This window comes from Ursus maritimus, unplaced genomic scaffold, assembly GCF_017311325.1.
Source record: "Ursus maritimus isolate PB19 unplaced genomic scaffold, ASM1731132v1 scaffold_20, whole genome shotgun sequence".
Classification (NCBI taxonomy): domain Eukaryota; kingdom Metazoa; phylum Chordata; class Mammalia; order Carnivora; family Ursidae; genus Ursus; species Ursus maritimus.
This window is the reverse complement of record NW_024424453.1, coordinates 49,794,122-49,805,923: the sequence shown is the minus strand read 5'-3', so window position 1 is coordinate 49,805,923 and position 11,802 is coordinate 49,794,122. Positions and strand designations below refer to the sequence as shown.

General features: G+C 45.4%; 1 protein-coding gene and 2 non-coding genes across 3 annotated transcripts; all 3 read left to right on the top strand.

Moving 5' to 3' along the window:
- The first annotated feature begins 3,063 nt into the window (after positions 1 to 3,063).
- Positions 3,064 to 8,540, top strand: RPSA (ribosomal protein SA). Its single transcript, XM_008710003.2, has 7 exons — positions 3,064 to 3,180; positions 3,969 to 4,134; positions 5,067 to 5,185; positions 6,777 to 7,022; positions 7,746 to 7,874; positions 7,965 to 8,130; positions 8,378 to 8,540. The coding sequence occupies exons 2-7, from the start codon at positions 4,002 to 4,004 to the stop codon at positions 8,470 to 8,472; spliced, it is 888 nt and encodes a 295-aa protein (XP_008708225.1). The 5' UTR covers positions 3,064 to 3,180; positions 3,969 to 4,001; the 3' UTR covers positions 8,473 to 8,540.
- LOC121104329 lies at positions 4,850 to 5,000 on the top strand. Its single transcript, XR_005836621.1, has one exon. It is a non-coding gene; the product is annotated as a small nucleolar RNA SNORA62/SNORA6 family (small nucleolar RNA).
- On the top strand, positions 7,080 to 7,234 carry LOC121104328. The gene has a single exon (XR_005836620.1). It is a non-coding gene; the product is annotated as a small nucleolar RNA SNORA62/SNORA6 family (small nucleolar RNA).
- Positions 8,541 to 11,802: the final 3,262 nt, after the last annotated feature.

Sequence of the window (11,802 nt, the reverse complement as noted above, 5' to 3'; positions counted from 1 at the left end):
TCTGGTGAGCCTTCTCTGTTCACTTGTATGCTGTGTAATCCTAGGATTCCCAGCACAGGGGCTTATTTCAGGGGGAGGGCAGCAGCTGAAATAGGCAATAGCTCTTATTTCCTGAGAGGTTAAGTAACTTTTTCAGAATCACACCATGTGGTGAAGCTGGGATTCTAATGCATGAACTAATACAAGACAAAGTGCCAAGTGAGAGAGTAAAGTTGGAAGGCAGAATCCTTTCGGCGGACAGAAAGGACCCTACCATTTAAGGGAATGACGGCTTTGGGACAAAGGAGGGAATGGTTATTTTGGCATATTGCTCAGGCCACTGCAGGTAAGGTTCCTGGAGAGGACTGTAGCACAGCTGGATACCGGACCAACAGGTAAAGGAGGAAGTCTGCCTAGAGAAGGAGGTGGGAAGGTGCCCAAGATGAACCTGAAGTCTGGGGCCAGCTAGGTGTCCCATATTCTCTCAGCTGTAAATTAGAATGGGGCACCCCTAGCCATCCAATGCCACATGAAGTGTAGCTCCAAAAAACTACAGTCCCTAGCACAATTTTATATTTGGGAAAAACTTCAGCCAAGTTTTTATCTCTTTATTTTTTACTACTTTTTAGAGATTTATTTATTTGAGAGAGAGTGAGTGTGCAAGTGGGGGGGGGGAGAAGAGGAGAGAAAGAACCCTCAGGCAGACTGTGTACTGCTTGTGAAGCCTGACAAGGCGCTTGATCCCATGACCCCAAGATCACGAGCCAAAACCAAGAGTTGGAAGCTCAACCAACTGAGCCACCAAGGCGCCCCAAGTTTTCATCTTTTTAAATATGAACCCCAGAAATCAAAAGTTTGCAAAAGATAGGCTCTGGGATTTTTACTAAAAAACGGGCATGAACAGGCGTGCCTGAGTGGCTCAATTAAGTGACTGACTCGGTTCAGGTCATGATCTCAGGGTCGTGAAACTGAGCCTCTTGTTGGGCTCTGTGCTTAGTTCAGAACCACGTGGGACTCTTTCTCCCTCTGCCCCCCCCCCCCCCGCTTTCTCTCTCTTTAATAAATCTTTTTTTTAAATGGGCATGAATAAAAATTGTCGCAAAAACTTGTGCAGAGCACTGGGAAGCTACAAGGTGGCTGCAAGAATACTACAGATATTCTTTGGCAAGTGCCTCTTGGGGCAAGGGCTCCTCACCGTGGTTTACTGCCGCAAGTCAGCGAGTCAGTTGTTCTTCATCTTTGGACTTTTGCCAACTCATTTCCTTGCCAAGGATTTTCATCACGCAGATGAGTTNACTGGGCTGCCTGGGTGGCTCAGTCAGTTGAGCGTCTGCTTTTGGCTCAGGTCATGATCCCAGGGTCCTGGGATTGATGTGGGGCTCTCTGCTGAGCAGGAAGCCTGCTTCTTCTCCCTCTCCCTCTGCCTGCTTCTTCCCCTGCTGTGCTCTCTCTGCCAAATAAGATCTTAAAAAAAAAGAGAGCAAAGTTATTATGTGGGAAAAATATTATTTTGTAGAGAAACACCTAAACATAATTACAGTACAATGCCCTCCTTGTAACAAAGGAAGTAGTCTTGGGACAGGAGGGTGCATATGGGAGGGAGCTGCTAATAAGGTGGCTTGGGAGTGTCCAGAACACCCTCCAGAAAAGTAATGCAGTGACAGAAAACTGCCCCTGAAAACCACCCATTCCGTTTTCATGTAGCTATTTTTTCTTTTGAAAGCCAAAATGTCTCCAGACATTTTCAGTAGTTTCTAAGGGTGTTTGTAGCCCTGCCAAAGTTTCTTTCCTTCCTTGTCAGCTTTTTAGACTGCAATGGGGTTTTGTTTCAATTTAAAACAAACTGTGTTCCTCAGAAAATTTCAAAAATATGGAAAATCAAAAATATGAAAAAATTCAAAAATGAGAGGGGGAAAAAACTCACCCAGTTTCTTTACCTGTACATTAGTTTTCACCCTGGCTGCATATTAAAATTATCAAAGGAGCTATTTTTAAGAATCAGATTTTTTTAAGTCCTAGAAATGTAATATACAACGTGGTGACTATAGTTAATACTGTGTTGAATATTTGACAGTTGCTACGAGGATAAAAGTTCTCATCACAAGAAAAACCAGATAGTGACAGATGTTAATTACATTTATTGTGGTGATCATTTCACAATATAAACAATTTATGTAGTACAACTGAAATGTTTTATGTCAATTACACTTCAATAAAAATTTTAAAAATCAGATTTTTAAAATTGAGGCTCAGCATATGTTTAAAACTCTCCAAGTGATTCCCAGGTGCAGCCAAGATACTTGGCTACTTTTTTTTTTTTTTTTACCATCATCTTAATGTATAGGGCTTAAATTATCTATTTATTTATTTCCAAAGAGAGACTCCCTCCCCGGGGAGTGATGGAGGGAGGGAAGGGAGAGAATCGTAACTTTAGCTAAGCGATGCTCGATCTTAGGACTGCTATCATGACCGGAGCCAACATCAAGAGTAGGTAGATTAACCAATTTAACCTCTCCTTTTTTTTTTTTTAATTGAAGTACAGCTGACACGGGTTTCAATTTTTTTTAATAATCTCCCTCATCCTGCAGTTCTTGCTTGTACATAGAATATTTTGAATATTTCTCAGTGGCTGCATAGTACTATATGAACAATACATTTTTAATAACTAACCTATTGATTGAGATTCCTTTTCTTCTAAAAAAAAAAAAATCTTACCATCTGTACAGTCTTTCCCTTTTAATTTTTTCAGGAAAATTTCCCGAAAGCCAACTTTCAAAATCTGAATTACGTACTGCCAAACTGTTCTCCAAAGAATGAAAACAATTTTTCCAGCTGTTGATCGAATACTCGCGCACGCTGTATTCAACAGCTTCCCGGGTACGGAAACTGCAGCTTAGGCCAGGGACCCGCTTAAGCTCACGTCGACGAAGGGCGACACGAAAATACGAACCGCTATTACTGGCTGCCTGCAGGGGCGCGTTCCTGACGAAGTACTGCAGGGGCGGCCGCACAGCGCGGAACGTCTTTGCGGCGCCGGAAAGCACTACCGTCGCTAACGGCCGTGCTGGGTGTGGGCGCCCATCCGCCCTTCCGCTCGGCTTGTGTTGTCATTGGCTGGCGGCGGAGTATATAAGGACGTCATTTCCGCCCACCCGTCCTTTCCGCGCTACCCCGGGGAGGGTCCATACGGCGTTGTTTTGTGTGAGTGCCCCGTGGGGTTCCTCGGCGTCCTCGAAAGCCATTAGAATAGCTTCCTGCTGGATTGAGGGGTGCGAGGACTGAATGGAAGCTAGCAGGGAAAGCGGGCCTGTCTCGGGCCGGCGCGCTTCACCACTGACCGGATGCCCGCACGTGGCCGGGCCCGGGCCCGCGAGTTCCCACAACGCCCCGGGAGCGCGCGGAGGTCGTGCTAGAGCCGGGGCGCTGGGCGAGGGTGCGGACCGGCCGGCGGCTGCAGTGCAGAAAGAAGGGCTGGCGTACCGCGCTGCGATTGTTTCGGACCTCGGCCGTGAGCTCAGGCCCAGGCACCAATTTACAACAGCTGTTTGGGCTGTTGGTTTTCCTTTTCGTGTTGATTCTTGGCAGGCTTTTGCAGAAAATTAGTTGTAACTCTAGAGAGAAATAATTGTGAAGCGCCCACTTGTAATCTGCATGAAAATTTGTTCGCGTCGTGCTGCCTTTGCTCATCCATACCTTTACTCCGGGTTACTATTGAGTGTTAAGTGGCAGTTCACCATGTTCGTCTTGTTTAATTATTTGGGTGTTTTTCCTATCTCCACACTCACAACGATTTGCTGTAATTTTTTAATGTGTGGGATATGTGTGTTGTATTGTCTCATCCCACTAGACTGTAAACTGAAAAGTGTGGTCCTTGGGTTGCATTTAAATATGAAGTTGTTTGGCTCTCAAGAGTAGTTAGAATGCACCTGGTTCCTTACCCACTTAAAGAACTGGAGTGAAAATGACTGGATTGTTAACTTGTTTTTCAGGTTTCCGTCGTAACTTAAAGGGAAACTTTCACAATGTCCGGAGCCCTTGATGTCCTGCAAATGAAGGAGGAGGATGTCCTCAAATTCCTTGCAGCAGGAACCCACTTAGGTGGCACCAACCTTGATTTCCAAATGGAACAGTACATCTACAAAAGGAAAAGTGATGGTCAGTCGTGCTTTGATTTGCTGGGGAGGGGCATTCCAACTGACTAATAAACCAGATCACTACGTTGGAAATGAGCTTTAAAACTAAGTAAAAGTGGGGTGCCTGGCTGGTTTAGTAGAGCATGTGACTCAATCTCAGGGTTGTGAGTTTCACTCCACGTTGGAGATAGAGACAACTTTTAAGAAATTAAAAACAAAGTGTTCTGGTGGTTTTGGAAGGATAGCTTTCTGGGCTCCAGTTCAAGGGAATGTCTGTTGATAGGTTATGGGACTTGGGTTGCTCCATGAAAGAGCTGTGAGATACGAAGATGAAGCTCATTAGCTTAACTTCTGTAGTGCCTTGTATTTCACAGATTAGCTTAACTTCTGTAGTGCCTTGTATTTCACAGGTACTGATCCAGGTTTGTTTGTGTTCTGAGAGTGAAGTTGAGCAAGAGATAGGAAGGAACAATTAGGCTGGGAAGGTAGGTTGTAAAGCCTTTGTAAGGCACTTTGGGCAAGGGAGTGCTTCAGCTCAGAGATGAACCCACTGAAGAACATAATCCTGGGAGTGACATGTTGTAAAGCAGTTTTGGGTGAATCTGGCATGGAGGCAGGTGGTAAAGAAAGTGTGGCTAGAGGCCAGGGAGTGGGTAAGAACTTGCGGGAATCCATATGGGGGCCTGATGTAGGCTTAATGCAGGAAAAGAAAAGATGCACTTTGCTACTGAATCAAGGCTGCACACTATTAAAGCTCAGGGTTGAGGCCAGAGGTGGCCCGTGAACTTCTGAGTGTCGGAAGTGTGCTATAAAAACTGCAAGATTTTCGCTAACACCAGTAGAGCTTGTCTCTGTGACTGGAGTTTGATAGTACTCTCTGCTACATACAGTTTTTTAGAAGAAAATCCATTGCAAGTTAGGTCAGGTGTTACAAAGCTTTCTGCCATCACCTAGGTATCTACATCATAAATCTGAAGAGAACCTGGGAGAAACTTCTGCTGGCAGCTCGTGCCATTGTTGCCATTGAAAACCCAGCTGATGTCAGTGTTATATCGTCCAGGAATACTGGCCAGGTTTGTGAACAATATGTTTGGTTTTTATTACAAAAAAATAAGCATACAGGCATTGTGGGATATAGGAAAAAGTATAAGAAAATAAAAATAGTCCGTAATTTAATAGCTTATACAAATATTGAATTGCTAGTCTGTTTCACTATACATAGTACTTGGCATCTGGTGGTTTGTCGAGCTTCACTTTTCAAGAAAGATTTTCTAAAAGGATAATAGTCCTCCGAGGCTCATCAGGCCTCCTAAGAGAATCTTTGCCAGCACAAATAACTTAATTTCTTTTCATGGCCAGTGGCATAAAACTTGTATTTTGCCCCATTTCTGTTTTGACAATTCTTTTTCTGTTGAGAAAACTAATGAATTTCTTGGAAATTGATTTACAATTGGCCCTTGAACACCACCATGAATTAGGGGCACCAGCCCCATGCATGACTGAAAATCTGTTTAACTTGACTCCCCCAAAACTTAACTACCAATAGCCTACTATTGACCTTCAGAAGCCTTACCAGTAAGAAAGATAAGCAGTTGATTGACACATTTGCTATATGTATTATATACTGTGTTTTTAGGAGTAAAGCTAGAAAGGAAAATACGTAGTACTGGAAAAAATCCACGTGTAAGTGGACCTGCATGATTTAAACCATGTGGTGGCCAAGAGTCCACTAGATTAAGAGCTCTAGCAAGGGTTTCAGTCAGCCCATTTCTAATTTGAAAAAGATGCTTGACTTGAATTTTTGACCGATGTTTAAATTGTGTAGTGAGACATGTTCTTTTGTACTTGTTTAGATTGGTGGTGAAACTGGTTACCATAAATATAGGGTGTGTTTTGCAGGGGGTTATTCCCCAGAGGCTGGCTTGTGACAGAACTTAAAGTTCGGGGCATGGTAGAAGACAGTTTTTAATTACTACCGTAGAATGAACTTAGTGACAACTACTGTGGTTTCCCTCAGCAAAAATTCACTGAGCATCTATATTGGTCCAGGCAGTGTTGCTGGGGGTTTGGGATATAGTAGGAAAATACTAAGTCTGCCTTTCTGAAGGGATGCAGGAAATACCTTTTTATGGAGGTAAAGGGGAAGGGAAAGAAAGTGGGTATATTCCTGCTTTATATAGGGTAGCTGTGATGAAATTGGACCAGATCATGGAAGTGCTTGTTGGTGTCACTGTTGTGCTGTCTGAATTGATGAATTTAATTTTCATGACCCCGTTGGAAGCACATGAATAACCTGCCCAAGTCACAAGAGTGGCGTACTTGGTTCTTGAAACCCTGGAGCCTCCAGATGTGAGGAAGCCAATGAGGCCCAGGTGCCCTTGCATTGAGAGTGGGGAGAGCATTCCAGGCAGAGGGTCTGGGGGTGGGGTATGCGTAGCATTTCTGGGCCCTAGTTCTGTAAGTTCTCAGGTAGCACAGAAGACAAAGAATTGCTGGGTGTGTGAAGTGCTTTGATGTTTTCATCGGTGAGGGAAGATGGGAGGGCTCCAGACGCTGTGGCTTGCTTCAGGTGGTTACAGAACTGGGTGTCTGCACATGGACACTTGGGGGTTCCTGTGATGACATCTCTGGAGCACTGCTAACTCTTCATGTTAATTCTTTAAGCGAGCTGTGCTGAAATTTGCTGCTGCTACTGGAGCCACTCCTATTGCTGGCCGCTTCACTCCTGGGACATTCACTAACCAGATCCAGGCAGCCTTCCGAGAGCCAAGACTTCTGGTGGTTACTGATCCCAGGGCTGACCACCAGCCTCTTACAGAGGCGTCTTATGTTAACCTGCCTACCATTGCTCTGTGTAACACAGACTCTCCTCTGCGCTATGTGGACATTGCCATCCCTTGCAACAACAAGGTAACAGTGTTACGGTGTACACTAGAACCTCGAATTCTTGAAATAGTTGGGCATTCCTCTGCACATTGTTAGAGCTTGGAGTTGAGGCCACTGGCTGGCCGATGAACTCACAAGTGTAGGTAGTGTGCTACATGAGGGGCAAGTCTTTTCGCTAACACCACAAGGGTCTCTGGCCCAATGAGTGGAGTTTGATAGTAATTCTTGCTACAAGTATAATTCAAATGTGTCATCTTTAAGAAGAGACCATTTTTTAAATGGCCTGTGTTCTCTTCTGCTTTTGTCCATATTTCTTAACTGCTTGGGCCTTTCATTACTGGGCCTTTTCCGATTTTCAGAGCAACTTGATGAATCCTGCTGTAAGGTCCTAAAAAGGTGGGTTGCATGTGGTTCAAATTGGTCCAGTTTACTGCTTTCAGAATACCTGGTTCCATCTAATAATCACCCAAAGAGATGTTGTAATACCAGTTCCAGGTATTTTGTTTCATTGCCTAGGGTGGAGTCTTGAAGTTTTGTTTTGTGTTTTTTTTTAATTCCATGGGTCCAGTGCCAGTCAAGGTTGAGACACACTAATACATAGAATACTCCTTGTTAAAATAAGCACTTAACTAAGACAGGTCTATTTTGTTGGTACCAGGGGTCTAGATGGGACAGATAGATGGAATGGGGAGGTGCATGCTGTTGGGGGTGACCCAAGTGTCACTTCTTAACCTGGTGCTCTTGCAGGGAGCTCACTCAGTGGGTCTAATGTGGTGGATGCTGGCCAGGGAAGTTCTGCGCATGCGTGGCACCATTTCCCGTGAACACCCATGGGAGGTCATGCCTGATCTCTACTTCTACAGAGATCCTGAAGAGGTAAGCTTCCTCCACAAAGAAGCAAGTTAGACATCTTGGTCTACTTCTTTGAAATAAAATTTGTTTTTATAATTTTTTTTCCTTAATCAGATTGAAAAGGAAGAGCAGGCCGCTGCTGAAAAGGCTGTGACCAAGGAGGAATTTCAGGGTGAATGGACTGCTCCAGCTCCTGAGTTCACTGCTACTCAGCCTGAAGTTGCAGACTGGTCTGAAGGCGTGCAGGTGCCCTCTGTGCCCATTCAGCAGTTCCCAACTGGTATGTGTCAAGATACATCAGTTTGGATTTTTGGTATTCTTAATCTTTTAAAGGATCTCCATGGCTGTGTATATTAGCACCGAAAGGTTCTTGCGCTATAGCTGTGCTAATGTTTTGATGATTGAATTCAGTGCTTTTGAAGTGGTCTGGCCTTGAGTGTTTGTCCTTTGAAATGTGTATTTGGTGGAAATCAAGGCATAGTGTTGGGAGTGGGGCTGACTGTGTTTTTTTGGTGTTCCCTTAACAGAAGACTGGAGCGCCCAGCCGGCCACTGAAGACTGGTCTGCAGCTCCTACTGCTCAGGCCACTGAATGGGTAGGAACCACCACTGAGTGGTCTTAAGCTGCTCTTCCACAAAGGCAAACAGAATGGGAATGAGGTTGACGGAAAATAAACAGTTTGTAAAAGTCGTCCATTTCTGTTTATTTTGCATTCCAGATCAAGAAATGCCTGGGATTATTCCATGACCTGACTTCAGTTTTACTTCTAAAGCCCACTTTAGATAAAAGTACTTCTGACGTGAGAGTTTCCCTTCACTTCTCTTTTGTGTAAGGAACAGCTATTCTGGAAATAGATTTAGGGGCGCCTGGGTGGCTCAGTCTGTTGTGTCCCACTCTTGATTTCAGCTTGGGTCATGATGTCAGGGTTAAGGCATTAAAGCCCCATGAGTGTGGAGCCTGCTTAAGATTCTCCCTCCCCACCTCCCCCACCCCCACTCCTGTACTCTCTCAAAAAAATAGATTTAAATAATTGTAAATAGGTGGTAACCCTGGGAATAGTTTTTCCGAGGTCAGACCTGATACTCTTTTATTGCCATCTGCCCTTGTAAGTTATATAGAGCCAGAGTTTGAGTAAATTGCTTTTCAGTGACAGCCTTGCTGTATGCCAGTCATGTGACCAATCCTTAAGTAACATCTGGTATTTGAAAAGCTGCCTAGGGCAAAGGTGGGATGCAGTCTTTTCTACTCTGGAACCATTGGAGGGGACCCAGCTTGTCACCAGCTCAGCTTGCCTGCCGGTTCTGGGAGGGTTGTACAGGTGTATAAAAAGGTCATTAGGTTGTGCTCTCCATATCTGCCGTTTTCTGTGTATATTCCATTCTATTTAAAATGCAGCACTCTCCTTGTCATTTCACAACATTTGACCCATTAAAAATTGGAGAAATAGGGTGGACCCAGGTTTTGAGGAACCTGAATGAGGTACATTGATTCACTCCCCCTCTTGGAAGACATAAATATCCGTGTGACCTGATTACTAGGGCCCCTTCCAATAGTGCAGGGGCAGTAAAGGGACCCCATAGCTCAAGCATCATTGGTTTCTTGGGGATTCTGTACTCTGTGCAGAACAAATTTGGGTGCCTCTGCCATAAAACAGCAAAGCTCCAATGTGCTTAGGCCTTGAACCCATAGCACTTTGTAGTGCTGCAAATGGTCAGCAACACCAGTTAATTCCTGGAATCAGGATGGCTGGAGGGAGGGCAGGTGCAGAAGGACCAGAAAGAAAATTGGGAGTGGGGGAGAGGTGTAGAACATATTAACAGACTATTAGCCTGTTTTGGGGCAGAGGGGGCTGTTCAGGGAACAAGGAATAGGAAAACTGGTGTTTTCATGGCAACTTAAAGTATATATTCTGGAAAATAGTGGTGTCAAAGGCTGACTCCCATGTGGCAACTGCTGGTCCAACCCCCATCCCTGCTCTCAATCTGTGTGCTAGTGGCCAGGACTTACAACCTAGAGCCCTTGCTGTATTTTGCCCCTTGCTCAGGCACTCCTGGCATTCCCACAGTAGTTCCCACAAACAGGCCTTTTTCCCCTAGACCTAAGTTCCTAAACTTAAGTCCAGAGTTAAGGGACCATGAGCTTGGCCTAACCTCGCACAGTTGGGGACCATGAGCTTGGCCTAACCTCGCACAGTTGGGTTTATACCCAGCATGATGCAGCCGAGGGATCTAGGTGGAATTTCTCAGAGATCTTACCCACCTGGGTTTAGCTTGCCCAGGGCCTCACACCCTCTGCATCCAGGAGAATTCAATCCTGTTCCTCGTGTCAACAGCTGCTGAGATTTCTGCTCCAACCCAGGACCACAAAGTGGCCCAGACTTAAGTCACCCCACTCCAGGACAACGTTGCTGTCCCATGGCTGCAGAGCCAGTGCCTTTAAGCCAGCACAAACTGGAATAGACATTTTAAACCAGTCCAAACTTTTTTTCAGCTCGATGGTGCCTACCTAATGGTTACTCCTTAAGCCTGCTGAATCTAAGTGACAAATTAATCTCCGCCTCCAGGTGTTCACCCTGCAACCTGCCACTGGCAGCTTTACCCCGTGGGTGTCAGCAGCCTTGAGTCTTCCCAGGGACTGCTGGAGTGAGGAGGAGCTTACCTCCCTCCCCTGCCCTGCGTTTGATTTGGCCAAGTGGACCTCTTTTTTTTGGCACTTTTCCATCTGTTCACACTAGCACAGTCTTCCCGGACATAGTAACTCATTCAGTTCTCTTACCCCACCTGATCTTGGAAACTGCTGTGAATAATACATGGCTTATGATTTTTTTTCCTTTATTGTGGAAACAATACTTAGCATGAGAAGAAACCTCCAGCTTAAGATTTTTCTTGTTCTTATCACAGCTTCTAGCTTTTGATGCGCTTCTTGGGTTTTGTCTTACAAACTTACAGAAACTGAATTCCATCCATAAGTTTTGTAGGGTTCCCCCTTTTCTCCTCTGCTTTCCTAAATACTTTGGGGGCTTCCATAGAGCACGTTTCTTACTACATCCCAGTACAAAGGCAAATCAGCATCCCCACTGAATTCAGCCGAACACAGAACTTGACACTTGGTAGATACTAGTCAGTACTCCGAACAGAGAAAGAGGTTAAGAATAAATCCTAGGGGCGCCTGAGTGGCTCAGTCGGTTAAGCATCCGACTTTTGATTTTGGCTCAGTTCACGATCTCAGGGTTGTGAGATCAAGCCCTGCATTGGGCTGCATGCTGGACATGGGACCGGCTTGAGATTCTCTCTCCCCCCTCCCTCTGCCCCTCCCCCCACTTGCATGCGCTCTCTCTCTCTCCCTCTCCCTCTCTGATAAAATCTTTTTTAAAAAGTAAGTTGTAGAGATTTACAAAGCATTTAAGAAAGAGCTGGAGGGTTATATTCCATTAAGCAAGCCTCAGGCTCCCAACAAGGCTTGAGGTGCCCACTTTTACACATTTGGCAGCACAGAGCTCATTTCACAGGCAGCTGCATCACCTGCTCTAAAACTTCCCTAGGGTGTTACAGTCTGCTCCCCGACATCAAAGTCGCAGTCTCACACGGTGTTTCAGGGACATGCTGCGCTCTCCGGGGCCGGCTTGGGTTGAGGTCTTCTGGTGAGTGGGTGGGTGAGACTAGGTCTGGTCTGGGCCATGGCCCCGCACCAAGGTGATCTGTGAAGGGCCTCTGGCTGTTGCATTACCCTGGACATCATGTGCTATGAGTGAGGCAGATAAGCATAGCTGATTCCAAAGCCCGCTCTGCTGAGGTGATGTAAGAAAGCCTTGCCTAGCTCCTTCCTTACGTGTGGCTCTGGGCAAGAGATGTCTCCCAGTGGCTCAAGTGGCCCCAGCATGTAGATAATCATGGGGCTGTGATTCAGAGATTGTTGTGCACGGCAATTAGCCTGGATCCCAGCATGTAGCAAA

Coding starts and splice junctions, on each gene's coding strand:
- RPSA (XM_008710003.2), top strand. CDS start 4,002: ATGTCCGGAGCCCTTGATGTCCTGCAAATGAAGGAGGAGGATGTCCTC. Junction 4,135..5,066: donor CTACAAAAGGAAAAGTGATG/GTCAGTCGTGCT, acceptor GCCATCACCTAG/GTATCTACATCATAAATCTG. Junction 7,023..7,745: donor CCATCCCTTGCAACAACAAG/GTAACAGTGTTA, acceptor GTGCTCTTGCAG/GGAGCTCACTCAGTGGGTCT.